An 18,759-nucleotide genomic window follows, 5' to 3' on the forward strand; every position below is an offset into this window, starting at 1 on the left:
TCGCTTAGCCTGTGTGCAAATCCACAATTACAAAAGTTACCTGTAGTCAATTAATTGTAACTGAGAGACTGCATTGCATTCACTAACATACCATTCTAGTATATGACGTAAGTGCTTTACTGCGTTCTTCACATTTTAGGGGCTTTGCTCATAAACATTAATTTGCCCTTGAAAACCAAACAAATAACACAAATTTAGTGTCTTCAGATTCGTATTCAGCAGTAAAGCAGTGGTCTATTGCTGTACTGTACTTGTACTTATCGTATTAATTGGGAAGTGTGCTTTAGGACTGAAATCCTAAGTACGTTTTATGTTAGTATTAATAAATGAAGCAGCTGCATTTCATCGGTGATGTAGACAAGCTAAATAGGCACTTAGTTTGAAACTTGCCTTGATTTTTAATTACTACGACAGTTGTCATCACTGCCACTGTGCCGTATATGTAAGTGGATGCGTGCGAGGTGGTTACACCTGCAACACTGAACTGTATCCACCAGTTACAAAATGGATGGATGCGCGGATGAAGAAGTGTAGATGTGCTCATTACAATCAAAGAACAATTACGAAGCTTCAGTTCCTTTATCGGGACTGTGTAGGACACTGTCTTAAAAGCGATTAATCCCTGCTGTAACAAATGCGTGACACTACAAACTAAACAATTACATCTTGCATCTGGGGCTGAGCGCATCTCATTGCGTTGTCAAGGTGGCACGAATCTGTTTCTTAAGTAACTCATAAAGAGATAAAACTGGCAATGACATAATCTTTTGTGTGTCTGTGTGTTGGCTTTTTTTCATTAATATGCATGCTTTCCCCATTCGCCCTTGATGCATTTGTATTAGCAGGGTGAGCTAGAGCCAGGGGTAACAGTGTTGGCTTCGGGCAAGTCGCCACCTAGATATTATTACATACCTTGGCATGAATCTCAGGATGGCACCTCTCTAGATGACTCTTCAGGTTTGTGGTGTTCTTTCCCGTGAGCTTCATTCCACATGGCTTAGTTTTATTTTTGTCAGTGTTGTAATTAGAGTTGGTCCATATGTCTGACCACTTTTTTCCCCCACCCCGAGAATCATGTAGCAAGGTGGGGTGGAGCAGGATTTTGACTGACGTGATTTCCTGTTGGTGCTCATACTTAGGGTTATCCAATTACAAGTGTGCTTACAAGTTTTTAAAATTGCACTACTGTGTTCGTGCTCATTATTTGTTGTGTAATAGAGATATGCAAAGAGCTTCACTCAGTCACTCCAGGCTCCACTTCAACACTATTCTGATGGTAACACGTTGCCATCTAATAACAGGCTTATAGCTGGAAGTAAGACGAATCACGTTGTGATCTGTTTAGCCTAAAGGAGCCAGTGGATTACAATTAAAGGCATCTACATAAGTCTAAAGATTCTTTTACACATTCATAAGATTTTTGATTTTCCCTTTTTATGTTCAGCTGTAGTACCTCTTTATAAAATGTCGTAACTATAGGTAATGTTTTTGAATGAACAAAGTTTGTATAATTTACAAGTAATATAAAACCTTAAAGTTGGAATGTTGTTGCATTCCATATGGTTGACTGTGTAAATGTGACAGTGTTCTTAAGCTCTATGTGGTACTTGGGCTCATTTACCATGTCCATTATATTCTCCTACATTGGTGACTTAATGGTGCATCTACTGATTTTTATATTTTTCAAAATCTGCTTGTCTGTAATAAAACAAGAGCAAGACTTACTTTCCATGTAGGTTGTAAGATTTGTTTGATTTAATGATGTTTATTTAAGCTTTTTTTTTATGCAGATATGAAGAAAACTCTGCTGAACCCTTGGAAGATGCCACGGAAGAAAAAGAAAAGAAAGACATGTAGCGGAGATTGAGTTGAAGATTCTCCTACTGTCTGAACATTTCATGCCCATTTGTATTGATATTGCTGATGAAATTCTTCTTGTTCCCTATTTTGTCTATGAATGTGGTTTTATGAGGAAGCAAATGATATAAAATATGAACATATATCTAGATGACTAGATAAATGTTTATTATATGTCTGAATTTCATACTTTTTGTCCTCGGTCCCCTCAGTGAAACTTGGGCCCATCAAAATGTAAGGATATCGGTGCCTATGTATTACATTTTAGTTGTTTTTTTTTTTGGTTTTATTATACTTTTGCTCCTTGGTAAGGTAAAGCAGTATGTTATTATGGTTAAACAAGAATTTTAAGTTTTATTGCATTTATGTGGAAACCTCCTGAATGTAAATGCCCCTGTCCCATGCAAAAAAAAAAACATGATAAAACTATATAAGAAGAAACATTATTTAAGTATTGTATGTATACTTTGTAGTTGGTACAGTTCTGCTTTTCTGTGGCCTTTGTTTTGTCTTTGACATTTAAAAATTGTGAAAGGCAGCTATCTCAGTTACAGATTTGGTCTGTTTTGAAGAATAATGTAGTTATAATGTTTTTTTTTGTTCTTTTTTTTGTTTTGTTTTTTTTTTAAATCTCCCCTATTCATTTTTCTTCCTACAATCAATGAAATGATTTTGGGCACAGTTTGTTTTCTTTGAAAGATGGTTCTCAAACATGAAGTCAAAAAAAGACTTGCCAAAAATCTGTATCTCTTTATGTAGATTAGTGCAAAACAACAAATGGGTAATAATGGGAGTATTATTACTGATATTTATTAGTGTTAACTTATTGAATGGAGCATCATATAAGACAAAAACGCATGCAAAACAAATTTAACCTTAATGTAATTGTAGATTATAACTTAAAATTTAGTACTTCAACTTCTTTAACAGTTTTTCTCTTGGATTGCTAAGTAAAGAAAATCATTACATTGCTTATCAAATCTTTTTGGTGAAGAAATATTTAAAACTAAAATAGAAAATTAAAATTGCATCACAATAATTGAATTGCTCATTATTAAACAAACATTATTAAATATCTTTTTAATACTTGAATCTTTTCTCATATAGACTGTTCTTCAAGCATTTTATGTGTTTCCATACACATTTTAGTCTTTTATTCCAGTTTAATTGGAGAGCAACAATTTTCAAATGGCACGAAAAAGGGATTTTTTTTTTCTAGTGAGATTTTGGACTTTAGAACTTTTTTTAGTTCATATTTGTGACCAAAATGTGTGTGTAATTTCTTAAAGTATTTGTGTTTTTAATATAAAGGGTTTGGGGCAAGTACGGTCTTGTACAGAAAGTATGTACACACTTGCTTAAGCAAATTTAATTTAGGAAAAATCTTCAGCTCCATCAGTACTCATTCTTTTACTGCAGTTTGTGCCAAACTATTCCTTTTTAGTCTGGGTTACGGGGTGCTACTATTTTGAGGTGGGTGTAATTCACCAGTGTTATTTACGCAATTTCTGTTAAACTGTCACCCATGTAACAGTATATTATATACTGCGTGTATGCACATGTTTTATGTATTAAAAATGTGCACTTGTCATTTTATTCATATACAATATAAAATAGGTTGCACACTCATGTCTTGATATATGATATTAATGCATTCCAGGGGTCTGATAATTCAGATTTCAGAACCTGTTTTTCCTGTGAGCACAATGTTAATTGTTGCCTGCAGTTCATGGCGTGCGGCTATGAATGTATGGAAGTACAGGTCAAACCATACTTTCAAACATGGCCCTGTGGGAAGATTTTTAAAAAATCATGGTTAAGTAAATCTGTTTGTCACAGTGCATTATTGCTCTATCAATGTTTTGGTGGTGATCATTAGAGTAGCTTCTGTTGGCACTTTGTCTTGCACTGCACCAAGTTCAGTTCTTTAGGACTTCTGCCTTGGAAACTTGTATTGCTATGTTTTATACAAATTTAACTTCCATTGTTGAAGTCTTGTTACTAATTCCAATCTCCCATTTCAGATTCGGACTCCTCTTTCATCCTTGTAATTTTGGGCAAGTTATAAGATTCAATGTTAGGAGGATAGTACATTTCACTCGTTGAAATCAATGATTTTAACAAACAATTCAATTTGCCACTCTGTCTTTCTGTTCACTTCTTTATTTGTATGTTATAGCTTATGCTATCATTTTCATTTTCCTTATTTAAAAAGCTTGTTATGGTTAAACCTTTTGAAATTGATTTTTATAATTGTATCGCAAGACATGAATGTTATTTATATCCAGCAAAATCTACATAAAATGTTGCTATCTTAAATTGTCATAAAATGAAAACAGTGGTGCTGAGCTGTACAAAGAAAAAAAAAAAAGTTGGTTTAATTATTTCTCCCATTATTTGAATAACATTAAAATTTAGGGTTCTTTTTACGGGGGTGTTTAAAGGTTCTTTTTGTTAATTATGCACTTGCTTTGCTAGGCGTGCATTTAAGTATTCATGCTATATGTGTGTATTTTTTTTTTTTTTGTCTTTTGGTAATAATGCTGCAAGGTCAAACTGGCTTCTCTTGAGGGGGGAGTTGTTGCATTCTGCAATAAATTGTGGCATAGACCACTTAGATGCATTTAATCCGTCTAATGTGTGTGTTTTGTGGGGGGCAGGGTGGGGGTTGTCCATGAATCATGCAGTTTTCCTTTTTGTGAATTGGATCCTATGCAATGTAATTTTTATTTTCACATTTAAACATAAGTGCAATAAGAATGTGTTCACTTTGCTATACCTCTGCGTCCCTCATGCTTGGTTAAACTATTCAAGGGCCCAGTAGTTCTCACAATCCAGTAGGATCATCGTTGTTTTTTTACACATCTCTAAAATGCAGTAGTCAAACTTCCCACGTGAAATTCTTGATCTTTTAAGCCTTTTCCAAAGACACTTCATAATGCTGGCAGTGCTTGCTTAGCTTTCTTGGACTTGACAAGTCCCTACAAATATGAAAAATATGTGATGCTTTTAAAAAATCACATCATGTACACCATCCTGAGAAAATTGTGTTTGAAGCAGTTTTTTTTTTTTTATCATAAATCAACATCATTCAATATTAGTTTATTATTTGGCAGTAATGTTCAGAGATTTTAATGAAATGTAGAAGAAACATTGCTCTTGAGAAATGGGAATGGTAACCAGTATTGAAAGTGGCACTTAAGGGAGGGTTGCTTTTGGCTATGTTCTCGTACTTTTACAAGCACATTTACATAGCAGTGATAAACTTTGTGTGTTACTTCCTCTTGTCCAGGTTGTTGCCACTCCCTTGATGAGCAAATGCAGTCTGTATAATGAACAGGAGGATGTGACCTTTGTGAAGTCTCTTTGAATCACAGATAGAAGACCTCATCAGACATTGCATCGATTCGTCTTAATTACAAGACAAAGTTAGTTTGTTTTGATGGCTTATGTGTAAAATGTGTTGCAGTGAACACTAAAGATAATGATACATTAATCAAGTATTATAAAATATCTGCTTATTTAAGGTCAGAGTTAATAGACACAATTACATAAAAGTAACACTGAAAAAATTAATTGGTATAGTGATGCATTAGCTTTTTTTTTTTAGTAAGTACAGGAATTTGGACATATTCAGTCCAGATGTTACATTTTCCCCTCCTTTAACCGCCACCTTATTGTGGTGGAGGGGTTTGCGTGTCCCAATGATCCTAGGAGCTCTGTTGTCCAGGGCTTTATGCCCCTGGTAGGGCCACCCAAGGCAAACTGGTCCTAGGTGAGGGATGAGACAAAGAGCGGTTAAACAAACCTCCTATGATGAAAAACAATTTTGGACGGCGTTTTCCCTTGCCCGGACGCGGGTCACTGGGGCCCCACTCTGGAGCCAGGCCTGGAGGTGGGGCTCGATGGCGAGCGCCTGGTGGCCGGGCCTGCACCCATGGGGCTCGGCCGGGCACAGCCCGAAGAGGCAACGTGGGTCCCCCTTCCCATGGGCTCACCACCTATGGGAGGGGCCAAGGAGGTTGGGTGCAGTGTGAGTTGGGTGGTGGCCGAAGGCGGGGACCTTGGCAGTCCGATCCTCGGCTACAGAAGCTGGCTCTTGGGACGTGGAATGTCACCTCTCTGAAGGGGAAGGAGCCTGAGTTAGTGCGCGAAGTTGAGAGGTTCCGGCTAGATATAGTTGGGTTCACCTCGACGCACAGCTTGGACTCTGGAACGAATCTCCTTGAGAGGGGCTGCACTCTGTGCCACTCTGGAGTTGCCCCCGGTGAGAGGCGCCGGGCGGGTGTGGGTATACTTATTGCCCCCCGACTTGGAGCCTGTACATTGGGGTTTACCCCGGTGGACGAGAGGGTAGCCTCCCTTCGCCTTCGGGTTGGGGGACAGGTCCTAACTGTTGTTTGTGCGTATGCACCGAACAGCAGTTCGGAGTACCCACCCTTTTTGGAGTCCCTGGAGGGGGTGCTAGAGGGCATACCTTCTGGGGACTCCCTCGTTCTGCTGGGAGACTTCAATGCTCACGTGGGCAATGACAGTGAGACCTGGAAGGGCGTGATTGGGAGGAATGGCCCCCCCCCCCGATCTGAACCCGAGCGGTGTTTTGTTATTGGACTTCTGTGCTCGTCATGGATTGTCCATAACGAACACCATGTTCAAGCATAGGGGTGTTCATATGTGCACTTGGCACCAGGACACCCTAGGCCTCAGTTTGATGATCGACTTTGTGTTTGTTTCATCGGACTTGCGGCTACATGTCTTGGACACTCGGGTGAAGAGAGGGGCGGAGCTGTCAACTGATCACCACCTGGTGGTGAGTTGGCTTCGATGGTGTGGGAGGATGCCGGTCAGGCGTGGTAGGCCCAAACGTGTTGTGAGGGTCTGCTGGGCACGTCTGGCAGAGCCCCCTGTCAGAAGTAGCTTCAACTCCCACCTCCGGCAGAACTTCGACCACATCCCGAGGGAGGTGGGGGACATTGAGTCCGAATGGGCCATGTTCCGTGCCTCTATTGTTGAGGCAGCTGACCGGAGCTGTGGCCGTAAGGTGGTCGGTGCCTGTCGTGGCGGCAATCCCCGAACCCGTTGGTGGACACCGGCGGTGAAGGATGCCGTCAAGCTGATGAAGGAGTCGTACAGGACCCTTTTGTCCTGTGGGACCCTGGAGGCAGCTGATAGGTACTGGCAGGCCAAGCGGAATGCGGCTTTGGTGGTTGCTGAGGCAAAAACTCGGGTGTGGGAGGAGTTTGGGGAGGCTATGGAGAACGACTTTCGGACGGCTTCGAGGAGATTCTGGTCCACCATCCGGCGTCTCAGGAAGGGGAAGCAGTGCAGTGTCAACACTGTATATGGTGGGGATTGTGCGCTGCTGACTTCGACTTGGGACGTTGTGGGTCGGTGGGGGGAGTACTTCGAAGACCTCCTCAATCCCATTAACATGCCTTCCAATGAGGAAGCAGAGCCTGGGGACTCAGAGGTGGGCTCCCCCATCTCTGGGACTGAGGTCACCTAGGTGGTCAAAATACTCCTTGGTGGCAGGGCCCCGGGGGTGGATGAGATACGCCCGGAGTTCCTCAAGGCTCTGGATGTTGTAGGACTGTCTTGGTTGACACGCCTCTGCAACATCGCATGGACATCAGGGACAGTGCCTCTGGATTGGCAGACTGGGGTGGTGGTCCCCCTCTTTAAGAAGGGGGATCGGAGGGTGTGTTCCAACTACAGAGGGATCACACTCCTCAGCCTCCCTGGAAAAGTCTATTCAGGGGTCCTGGAGAGGAGGGTCCGTCGGATAGTTGAGCCTCGGATTCAGGAGGAACAGTGTGGTTTTCGTCCTGGTCACGGAACAGTGGACCAGCTCTATACCCTTAGCAGGGTCCTGGAGGGTGCATGGGAGTTTGCCCAACCAGTCTACATGTGTTTTGTGGACTTGGAAAAGGCATTCGACCGTGTCCCTCGGGGAATCCTGTGGGGGGTACTCCGAGAGTATGGGGTACCGGCCCCTCTGATAAGGGCTGTTCGGTCCCTGTACGATCGGTGCCAGAGCTTGGTCCGCATTGCCGGCAGTAAGTTGAACCCATTTCCAGTGAGAGTTGGACTCCGCCAGGGCTGCCCTTTGTCACCGATTCTGTTCATAACTTTTATTTTCTAGGCGCAGCCAGGGCGTTGAGGGGGTCCGGTTTGGTGGGCTCAGGATTGGGTCACTGCTTTTTGCAGATGATGTTGTCCTGTTTGCTTCATCAGGCTGTGATCTTCAGCTCTCTCTGGATCGGTTCGCAGCCGAGTGTGAAGCGGCTGGGATGAGAATCAGCACCTCCAAATCCGAGACCATGGTCCTCAGCCGGAAAAGGGTGGAGTGCCCTCTCAGGGTTGGTAGCGAGATCCTGTTCCAAGTGGAGGAGTTCAAGTATCTCGGGGTCTTGTTCACGAGTGAGGGAAGAATGGAGCGTGAGATCGACAGGCAGATCGGTGCGGCATCCGCAGTAATGCGGGCTCTGACTGTCGTGGTGAAAAAGGAGCTGAGGCACAAGGCGAAGCTCTCAATTTACCAGTCGATCTATGTTCCTACCCTCACCTATGGTCATGAACTATGGGTAGTGACCGAAAGAACGAGATTGCGAATACAAGCGGCTGAAATGAGTTTCCTCCCTTAAAGATAGGGTGAGAAGCTCAGTCATCCGGGAGGGGCTCAGAGTAGAGCCGCTGCTCCTCCGCATCGAGAGGAGTCAGATGAGGTGGCTCGGGCATCTGATCAGGATGCCTTCTGGACGTCTCCCTGGTGAGGTGTTCCGGGCACGTCTAACCGGGAGGAGGCCCCGGGGAAGACCCAGGACACGTTGGAGGGACTATGTCTCTTGACTGGCCTGGGAACGCCTTGGGATTCTCCCGGAAGAGCTAGAAGAAGTGGCCGGGGAGAGGGAAGTCTGGGCATCTCTGCTCAAGCTGCTGCCCCCGCGACCCGACCTCGGATAAGTGGGAGACAATGGATGGATGGATGTTACATTTTCAAGTGTTAACACAGATGGTGACTTTTGTTAAATTTAACTCTGTTTTAATTTATTAAAAAGAATGTTAGATGAGCTCATTGTTTTTTTCCTTGTTATACCATTAGCTGTGTGCAGAGACTATCAGTGGGGGGCTCTACTGGAGCTCTTCAGTTATAGATTTGTTCCTTATCCCATTATGAATTCCCACTTATCCACTTCTTCCTTTTACCTGTTCTTCCGTTTTGGAGGTGTGTTGTTAATTCACTGTGAAAGCTTTTGCGTTGTACTCTCGCACAGCTTTTCTAGAAAGAAGCTGTCATGAAAGTGATCTACTGTGCCGTTGGCATTGACATTTTTCTTTAGATCAGTATGAATTGGTAAGTTTATCCCCTGTGCATTTCCCTGATTCTTGGCTTTCATGTAATTTGGCTAGACAAGGGGTGATCAGTGTTGGTTATTGAGGGACACAGTGGCTGAACCCAGCTGCTTAATTTGAAACCAATCCTTACCAATAACAGCCGATTTGATATCGGTGACTTGTTAATGTTTTAACTCTACCATGTCAGGTCTTTCTTAAATCATAGATTTTTTTTCTTCCCTTTCTAATGATGTCATCCAAATGATTTGATGTGTAATCCAGATGAGTAATTTTCAGTTCTTAACTTTGTCTTCAGTTTCCTTCTGAGTACTTCATTAAACCAAATAATTCATAATGAATACACACAGGAGTAGAGTACTGTTGTATGAAAAAAAACTGAATTAAATTGAATAAAGTGAATATATAGCATTTATTTCCATATTTCAAATTAAAGTGGAAACATCATACATTCAATTCCAAATGAAAACATTAACAAATTTTATCAAGTCTGTGTTACACTTTTACAGGAAGTAAAGAAAATGAATATTAATCTGTTAAATAAAAACAGTGTTGACATTTTTCTCTTCAAATTTCTGAGTATTTCGGTTTAAAAAGTTTTCAATGGGGTTGAGATCTGGGGGTTGAGCTGGCCACTCCATTACCTCAGTCCTTTTAGTCAGGAACAAAGATGCTGCTCGCTTAATCGTGTGTTTGGAGTCGTCTTGTTGATGCATCCATTTCAGGGGCATACGGCAACATAATGTTTTTTAGTGTTTTGATGTATTCAAAATGATCTAGGATCCCTGGTATATGATAAATAGGCCCAACGCCGTAGTATGAAAGGCATCCCCATTCCATGATTTTTGTGCCACTGTGCATCACTGTCTTCATAGTGTACTGTGGCATGAATTCAGTACTGTCTGACATGCTGTTGACGATCAATAGACACAAAAAGAACAATTTTACTCTCATCAGTCCACAGACTGTTACGCCATTTCTCTTTGTGCCAATCGATGTGTTCCTTGACAAATCCAATTCTGCACATGCCATTTTTTCATTATGGTGCTTTATGGGGGCTTCTTGCTGATAGCTTTGATCAGACATCTTCTGACTGTAACAGTACGCACAGGTAATTTTACATTTTCATCTTTCTGGAGGTGAGGATTGGCCGAATCTTTGCCATTCTGACAATTCTTCGATCCGCTTTCACAGTAGTTACTCGTTTTCTTAGCTTGTTTTGGATTTTTGTTGCCATTTTAACGCATTTGAGATCATTTTAGCGGAGTGTCCTATAATTTGCTGCACTTCTTTATACATTTTTCCCATCTTTTTTTAATCAACATGTGTTGTTCCGCCAATCAGTGTTTGGAGTGGCCCATTTTACTTATAAAACAGATTTTGTTCTGAATTGCTAACAGTGTGTGAAACATTTGCTTCCCTTCTTCCTTAATAAAGGCTAATTAATGACACCTGTTTTTTCACAGAATAAATGAATTCTCTAAACGCTGCAGTGTATTATTTTGAATGTAGCCCTTTCAATGAATAAGTCAATTACTCAGAACAAGCAGCATGGATGTCATGACAGTTGGGTTTTGTTGTTGTTGTTCTATTACACTACTACATCTACAAGTAAATTATTTGCCAGGCAGAAATATCACTACTATTAATAACAGTAGTCCAGTAAGAGTTCAAAATCTTAACAAGCAAGACAACTAAAATGTAGAAGAAACATGTAACGCAATAAGTGCTTTATGACCAATGAATTACGTCTCATGAAACAATTGGATTGGAACAAAAACTCTAAGCCACTGCAGCCCTCTAGGACTGACGATGTCCAGTCCTGATTTAAAGGGTCTGAGTCTTAAATCGCAGATAAATTAAACAAAGTTATTTAGCAGTAAAAACTGATCGCTAGGAAAATGGTTAGAAGGAGACCATGAAAGCACTGTTGTTCTCTGGGCTCTGAAACTATCTTTACGCTGTTCAAGGTCTACTATTCCTGCCTGCCTTTCTGAGATTTCTGCTGTGTAATGCCAGTCAAGGCTTTGGAACACTTTGATGGCTGAATGACCTTTTTTGCCGTAATGGAAATGAATCTTATTCTCCACCCCCATCATTATTGATGAGCTGCAAGATTTTTTTTTAGGTTTTATGGTTTTTTTTTGCCTTTGTAATAATTTTTTTGACCTAATGCTAATTTTACTCGCCGTACTACAGCATATGTTGAACTCCTATCCAGGATGAATTTCAAAGACTGTCTCTGTTATGAAGATGGCTCAATCCATTGCTCTTACAGTCTTCATTTGCTGAGCTGGTGTGCTACACTTTCATCTGTACTGGCATAGTGCAGCCAGGTAGCTTCCAGGTCTCCTCCTCCACCTGGGGCTAGTTGGATTATTGCAAAGTTTTTCACATGTGGTGGAATGTTTTGTGTGCCTGCTTTTCTGGCAGCTGTTATTGTGACTGCTTTCTCTGAGGTAGATGGCCATCCTGATTGCCTTGTCGGAGATGGAAGTTATCCCCCACCCCACCGTATTCAGTAGTGCATGTATGGTGTCCTTGACTTTTAATTGTTTTGGATGGTCAAGTCATTGCAGATCTTTGGCTGAAATGTATATTTGCTCTGTCAGGTAATTTGCTTTAGGAGCCACAGCATTTTCAAGGCTATACCATAGATCTCAAAACTCCACATATCTTTACTGGAATTTCATTGTTCACTGATATACCATATACTGTATGCTGAAATCTATGTTGGTTGAGGTTGGGTTAAGGTTGGGAGCATGTACTGATTCAGCTTTCCAACAACCTATATTTAAGCAAAAAGAAATGCATCATTTTTTGTTAAATAATTAAAAACATCTTTCAGTGCCTTGGCCACCTAAGTACACACACCCTTAAAAACTTGATTTAAGCCTGTTGATTTGATTCCAGCACTGAGCCTGTTTGGATAGGCCTCTATCAACTTGAGCACGCCTGGATTTTGCAATTTTGTTACGCTGTTACTGTATTTGAAGGGTTCAAGCTAAGTCCAATTGCAGATTAATTTCCCTTTAAGCGAGTCTACCGGTTTTCTGTCAGACACCCTGTGCTCTGAAAGGCCCGTACTAGGACACTGGTTTTGTTTTATTTATTTATTTTTGGTTTTGTTGGCTGTGTCCTTCACATCATTGGGTGAGTGGTTTTAAGCCACAATAAATTTATTTGTGGGTATCGATTGCCTTTCAAACCCTGAGTGCTTTTAATCAGATCACATGTACCTGCTGAAGTGAAGCAGCCCTGTCGGACTATGCTATCTTGTTAGCTCTTGGTGGGCCAAATTTTACTATATAGTATGGAACCAAGAAACCTTTAGGGTTATTTTGCACAATTAGCTGATTGTTTAGCTCTTCATTATGCTGTGAAGAGGGGTCCTTGCAATTCTGAGGAGCTCTTAGTTTTTGTCAGTGGAACTTCTCACTCCACTGCTGAAAATGTGTGTCCAAAAATGAGAATGTAGATTGACCATTTAACCCAAATAGGTGTTGCATTTTCTTGGTTGTTGCTGAAGTCGGGGTGAAATGAGAATCTGGGTAATAGTTTGTTTGCTTTTTATGATGTATGGCCAAGAGCCTCGTGTTCAGACATGCAGCTGCAGTTGGAGTAGTCGAGCATCATTCCCATTAAAACTATCACTCTGATACTGCGAACTTGCATTCTGACACGCTTAAGCACACAAGATGAAGGCTGCTGGGAGAGTGTTGTTGGTGTAAGATGGTAACATGTATGAGACAACACCGGGGAGCCACATCAGTCAGTAGTTAACAGTTTCTTCAGTTTTAGGTAATTGAGTTAGTTAGATTGCATTGTTTGTGTGTCCACTGTAAGTGAAGTGGCTGTAGTTTGGAGACAAATCACATTGGGCATTGAAGGTGAGCATGATCCAATTTAAAATTTGCATTAAGATAAAGCGAAATCAATGGACATATGACTTATTTCCGTGCCAATACAAAAATGGCAGTAACTTTAATTTGTCTACTCAAAAAGGAGACCTTTGACTCTTTTTATAAAGATAATAAATGGAAGGGACTCTTGATTAGTGGCTTACAGGTGACATCTTGTGGACGCTGTTACTGTACTGTACTGTAGAGTGTGGTGCATTTAAAGCAGATTCCTGCTACATAATCTGATGGCAGACTGTGAACTTTGAGTAGACACGTTGAAGCTGAAGGCGATGCAGCCACACCGTGTATTGGACAGAATTTCTTTTGCTTGCTGCATGACAGTAATCCACAGAGTGTTTCTCAAGCTCCTTGATGTCGCGACCCATTCAGGGGTGAAGTCCCACTTGTTTGATAGAGTTCCATCGTCGGAGAGGTTGGTAGTCCCCCTTGATGGATTTAGCACTACAGTTAGAGCTACTCGCTGGAAACAAAGCCTTTTACAGTTGAACAATGGTTAATGTTATTTTGGATGTTGACATCAAACAGCTTGTCTGAAGCAGTGTGAGTCTTTTAAGGTTATGTTCACACTGCATCTAAAAGCGAGACTGCCCTGATTTATACCTTGTATCTTTTTGACTGCTGCAATTAATTTTTTAAGTGATCAAAATCTAATATGATGTGTACAGATATCTATTGTGAATGTACCTCACTTACACATAATGAACAAAAAACAATTTGTCAGAAAGGAGCAAGTTGAGAAGGATGCTATGAGCTCATGATGGCAAAGAAAATGAAAAACAGTAGCAGTTGGTTTTAGTTTAGTTATCCCTGCTGGATCTGTATGTAGAAAGCTGTGGACATGAGCAGAGGCAGGACTGCAGAGAGCGCCATGTGGAGGGTTTGAACTTCTAGAAAGGTTTGATTCCATGTTTGTTTGTTTACTAATCATACTTACCTAAAAAGATCATATCTGTGTCACATGTGAATGAAAAATATGAGAATGTGAACATAGCCCATCTCATTTTCTCCTGTTTAAATTTCTAAAATCAAGTGCAATGTTGTATGCGTCACTTGACAATCAGGTGTCAGGCTCTGGTGGTTTAACTACAGCACAAATACTATTAACAACATGGAGGCGTTCATGAAAAAAATAAGGGTCTGAAACTAAAAAGGAGGACGATAATAATTCCAACAAATCGGGGCATGTTCAAACTGGAACATTATTAATTATAAAAAAGCTGCAGTGGAACTACAAGAAAATAAGAAAGGCAAACATAAATCTGTACTAATAGGATTCTGACAATTTCCTTCATTTAACACTTTTTTTTGTTTTTGTCTCCTTGTTCCCTTGGAAAAACCTCTCAATGGAGGTTCTCCTGTGTTTCCAACCCGCCTGCCTCTCCACTTAAGTCACAAATTAATAAGAGGCCAAATTAAACCTGTGCTATACTTGTCCAGGGGTGGCACGGTGGCGCAGTGGTAGCGCTTCTACCTCACAGTAAGGAGACCTGGATTTGCTTCCCGGGTCCTCCCTGCGTGGAGTTTGCATGTTCTCCCCGTGTCGGTATGTATTTCCTCCAACAGTCCAAAGTCATGCTGATTAGTCGCATTGGCGATCCTAATGTGTGTGTGTGTGCCCTGCGGTGGGCTGGCGCCCTGCCCGGGATTTATTCCTGCCTTGCACCCTGTGCTGGCTGGGATTGGCTCCAGCAGACCCCCGTGACCCTGTGTTAGGATATAGTGGGTCGGATGATGACTGACTGACTATACTTGTCCAGTTTATTGAAATTTGATGAAAACCTGCTGTGTTGTTAAACGGCAAGTGCCGTGAGCATGGGATAGGTGCTATATAAATAAAATGTCTTTATCATTAATATAATAATGAAACCTCTTGAGACGCAAGTGTTCTTATTTACTTATTTTTGTTCTTATCCTGCATATTTTTATTTTCTATCGGAGTCTGGGACCGGAAGGTTCCTTGGCCCATCTTTATTAATAGGCTCATGGTCATCTGCAATGGGAAAGGTGGGCAGAGAAGATTAGGAGAAGAAGCCGTCTGTTGAGCTTGCTGTTCTGCTTGCTTCTGTGATCTGTTCCATTGATGACACTGGTACCATTTTGTCATCTCCCTCTTCCACTGGTGATTTAAACACAGAAGCTACCTTTGGTAGTTTGACAATTGCTTGCATTGAGCAGCACTTTGTTTCTTACCATGCTGGAACTCTTCTTTGTCTACTTGCTAACTTTTGCAGATTTGAAATATTTTTTTTTGTTGACTGTTATGTCATGAAACATGACATGCCATTTACTTGCTGTCTTGCTTAGCCTAAAAATGCACAAAATATTTATTTCTGTTTTCAGACATTTTTGGGGCTGTAATAGTGGAGATTTGATGAGGAGGCGCTTTGAGTCCTTGTCATGGGGGTTGCGGTGCCAGTAATTGCTAGTAGGTGTATCTACATGCACGTTGGCTTTCCATTCAGATTCCCAAGCTCTCATTATAAACCAGTTTAGATCAGGTCAGGTCAGATTGGGAACATGCACTGGTACAGCACATTGCTGCACCCACCACATGACGACACAGCTCAGGATCCTGGCAGACAACACAGTCTCCCTCTGGAAATGACTATCTTTCTGCTGCAGTCAGGTGTTAGGTGGATGTCCCCTTGGCCTGGCCCAGCTACTCAGGTCCTCAACAAAAATAATGGTCCTGCGAGCTCGATCACCCTCGGGGAATCTCACCACATGGCCATAGTGCCTTAACTGACGCTCCCTCACAATGCAGGTAATGCGCCTCATTCGGGACTCCAAGATCAATCGCTCATTCGACACAAAGTCAAACCAGCAGTACCCAAGGATTTTCCGGAGAGACACAGTACCAAAGGAGTCCAGTTTTCATTTCAGGTCACTGGAGAGCGTCCATGTCTCACAACCACATTGCAAAACAGGAAGCACCAGGACTCTAAAGACTTGGACCTTCATCCTTTTGCAAAGATATCGGGAGAGCCACACACCCCTTTCCAGTGACCTCATGACCCCCCATGCTCTCCCAATCCATCTACTGACTTCATAGAAAGAGTCACCAGATACATGAATGTCACTGCCGAGGTAAGTAAATCTCACGACAAGTTTGACACTCTCTCCGCAGACAGACACACTGCTGATGGCTGTGCCTAAGAGGTCATTAAAGGCCTTGATCTTGGTTTTTATCCACTGCGCTCGCCAGCCCAGACACTCGGCCTCCTCGCTTAGTCTCTTGAGAGCCCCGATCAAAGCCTCCATTGATCACAGCATCATCGACAAAGTCAACATCAGTGAATCTCTCTTCACCAATAGATGCTTCACAGAATTAAAAAAAAGAAAAAGCACAAAAAATACAATTCTGCTTATTCCTCATCCTTGCGCAGGCTATTTACTTCCTGGTGATACCGGCACAACACTGCTGGACAGAAATTGGTTGCCAGTTGTGTCTCTGCTAGACCAGCCAGCCTGGCTGCTGACCCAAACGTCTCCCAGCATTACGACACAAGAGGGACAAAGTGGGGTGTCATCCCAGCCCAGCCAGCTCATCTCTGTACAAGCAGTAGAAAGAGAAAATGCAAGCTACCAGAGTGTGCCATTGTGAGCCTAAGAAGGGCAGCTTTCACTACTGAAGGTCCAGTCAATGGAGGAGAACTTGTGACTCATTTAAGTGCCTCTCTATGACCGATTCTGACTTGTTTCATGACAACAAGAAGACTGCCAGAGTTAAGGTTAGACAAACCTGCAAGTCTCTACAGAAAGCAGTCTGTTATCATTTGTATGCTTATTTGCCAGAATCTCTTTATTCCTGACAATCTGTCAGTTACCTTTCATGCTTTCCATTGCTGCTTTCCAGCAAATTGCACCAGAATTCATCACTAACCTGGGTGTTTTAATATTTGGACAGTGGAATGGCCTGCTCTCACGCATGTTGTTCTTGTGAGGATTTTATTTGCACATTATTTTCCTTTGCTTTCCCTTCATTCCATTAGCCATTACTGTTCATCCTTACTAATGCAAGGTTGTGTGGCAGTGTTGGGCACGAGGCAGGAACATGTCAGTTGTCATTTGGACATTAAAACTACAGCTTTCTGCAGGCATACGATAATAAAAGACGCACATAAAAAAAAAAAAAACAACCTACATGCCACTCTGGTGCTTGGGGGTCTTGAGAAGTGGGGCTCAGGAGTTGAGGAGTTGACAGGACTTGAGGAAAAGGGATGCTTTTTATATGGCAAAAATGTGCCTTATGCTTCTTGAACTCTAGGAACACAGAACACTAAACTGGATAAGTGGGTTAAAAACAGATGTAAGTAAAGGAGGTATAAATATGGCCAGAATTACATCAGTTGTATGGAATTTGATTTGGAGAAGCTCATTCAGATTAAACATAAATGCACCAAGCAACATAAGACTTGATGGGCTTTTTTGAAACTGATCAAACAGACAGACAATGCAGGCTATTGGACTTTAATGACAAGCATGTTGGTTTATAGCCCCTCGCCAGTTCACTGTGTGACCCTCAGCAGGTCAGTTATCTGCTTGTACTGCATCTGTTAACAAGCAAACTAGATGTACTATATCTGTATCTAGATATTGTGACCTTGTAGGTCACCTTGGATAAAGTAGCCAGAGCCAAAGATAATCTTATAACCCAAGGCTTCACATTACATTTTATTTTAACTATGTGTTTTGGAAGTGCAAGTACTGTATTTGAATATAATATCACACGATGCACTTCTTATAACTGCAGCATATCTCCCTGTCCAGCAATAAAAGGATCTCTATCCTTCTTCTTCTTTCGGCTGCTCCCGTTAGGGGTCACCACAGAGGATCATCTTCTTCCATATCTTTCTGTCCTCTGCATCTTGTTCTGTTACACCCATCATAAAAGGATCTCTAAACTTGCCATTTCTAATTATTTTCATTGGTAACCTTAATTTAGACTGGTGACCCACCCAGACATCATTTATGCCTTTTGCACAATACCTCTGAGACCTCCAAAGACCCTGAACTGTCTGGAGATACTGTAAATAGTAGAATGCCAGTCCTATAGATGCCAATAGAGTATGACCACCTGCAATGTATAAGGAAAAGAACACTGGCTCAAGAACACATCCACACGACAAGGATGCAGGGACTGACAATACTCAGCCATGCTAACTGAGAAGCTCCTTTCTGCCAAATAAGAAGTAAACCAATCTAAGGCAGTCCCAGAGATACCCATGCAATGATTTAATCGATTAATTATAAGCATATGGTCTACAGTATCAAATGCTGCACTAAGATCCAAAAGTACAAGGACCAAACACTCCCCGACATCAGCAGCCATCAGAAGAAGCGGCGTCTCTCTGGAGTGTATGTTTCCTAAAAAAAACTGAGCTACCACAGCATCATTGGTAACTTGTGTATGAGTAGGTTGTCTAACAGGAACAGGCTCAACAATACATAACACATTTATGGTCACTAAAAATAAGATCATTAAAAGCAGTACAATCAATATTAATATCATAAGTAAAAACAAAATCGATCGTATTCCCCCAGATATGTACAGTACCAGTAACATGCTGGGTAAAATTTAAATTTTCAATAATAATACACAAAAAAATCAGATGCTGCATTACAG

The 18,759-nt window shown here is 41.6% G+C and overlaps 3 protein-coding genes across 5 annotated transcripts in view; all 3 read left to right on the forward strand.

Annotated features, from left to right (window-relative positions):
* hm13 (histocompatibility (minor) 13) overlaps positions 1 to 4,485 on the forward strand; it is a 40,742-nt gene extending 36,257 nt beyond the window's left edge. For both annotated transcript variants that reach the window (XM_051932924.1, XM_028811612.2), the window contains one exon: positions 1,791 to 4,485. Coding sequence is in view for 1 of the 2 variants with exons in the window: in XM_028811612.2 (XP_028667445.1) it covers positions 1,791 to 1,857 (67 nt within the window). In the remaining variant the exon portion in view is untranslated. The remainder of the gene's footprint in view (positions 1 to 1,790) is intronic.
* The window catches only part of ndrg3b (ndrg family member 3b), a 1,230,027-nt gene that overhangs the window by 577,937 nt on the left and 633,331 nt on the right, over positions 1 to 18,759 (forward strand). The gene's annotated exons all lie outside the window — the stretch shown is intronic.
* Positions 1 to 18,759, forward strand: part of id1 (inhibitor of DNA binding 1, HLH protein) — a 739,503-nt gene that overhangs the window by 489,943 nt on the left and 230,801 nt on the right. The window lies entirely within an intron of this gene.

The sequence above is a fragment of the Erpetoichthys calabaricus genome, chromosome 10 (genome assembly GCF_900747795.2).
Source record: "Erpetoichthys calabaricus chromosome 10, fErpCal1.3, whole genome shotgun sequence".
Lineage (NCBI taxonomy): Eukaryota > Metazoa > Chordata > Cladistia > Polypteriformes > Polypteridae > Erpetoichthys > Erpetoichthys calabaricus.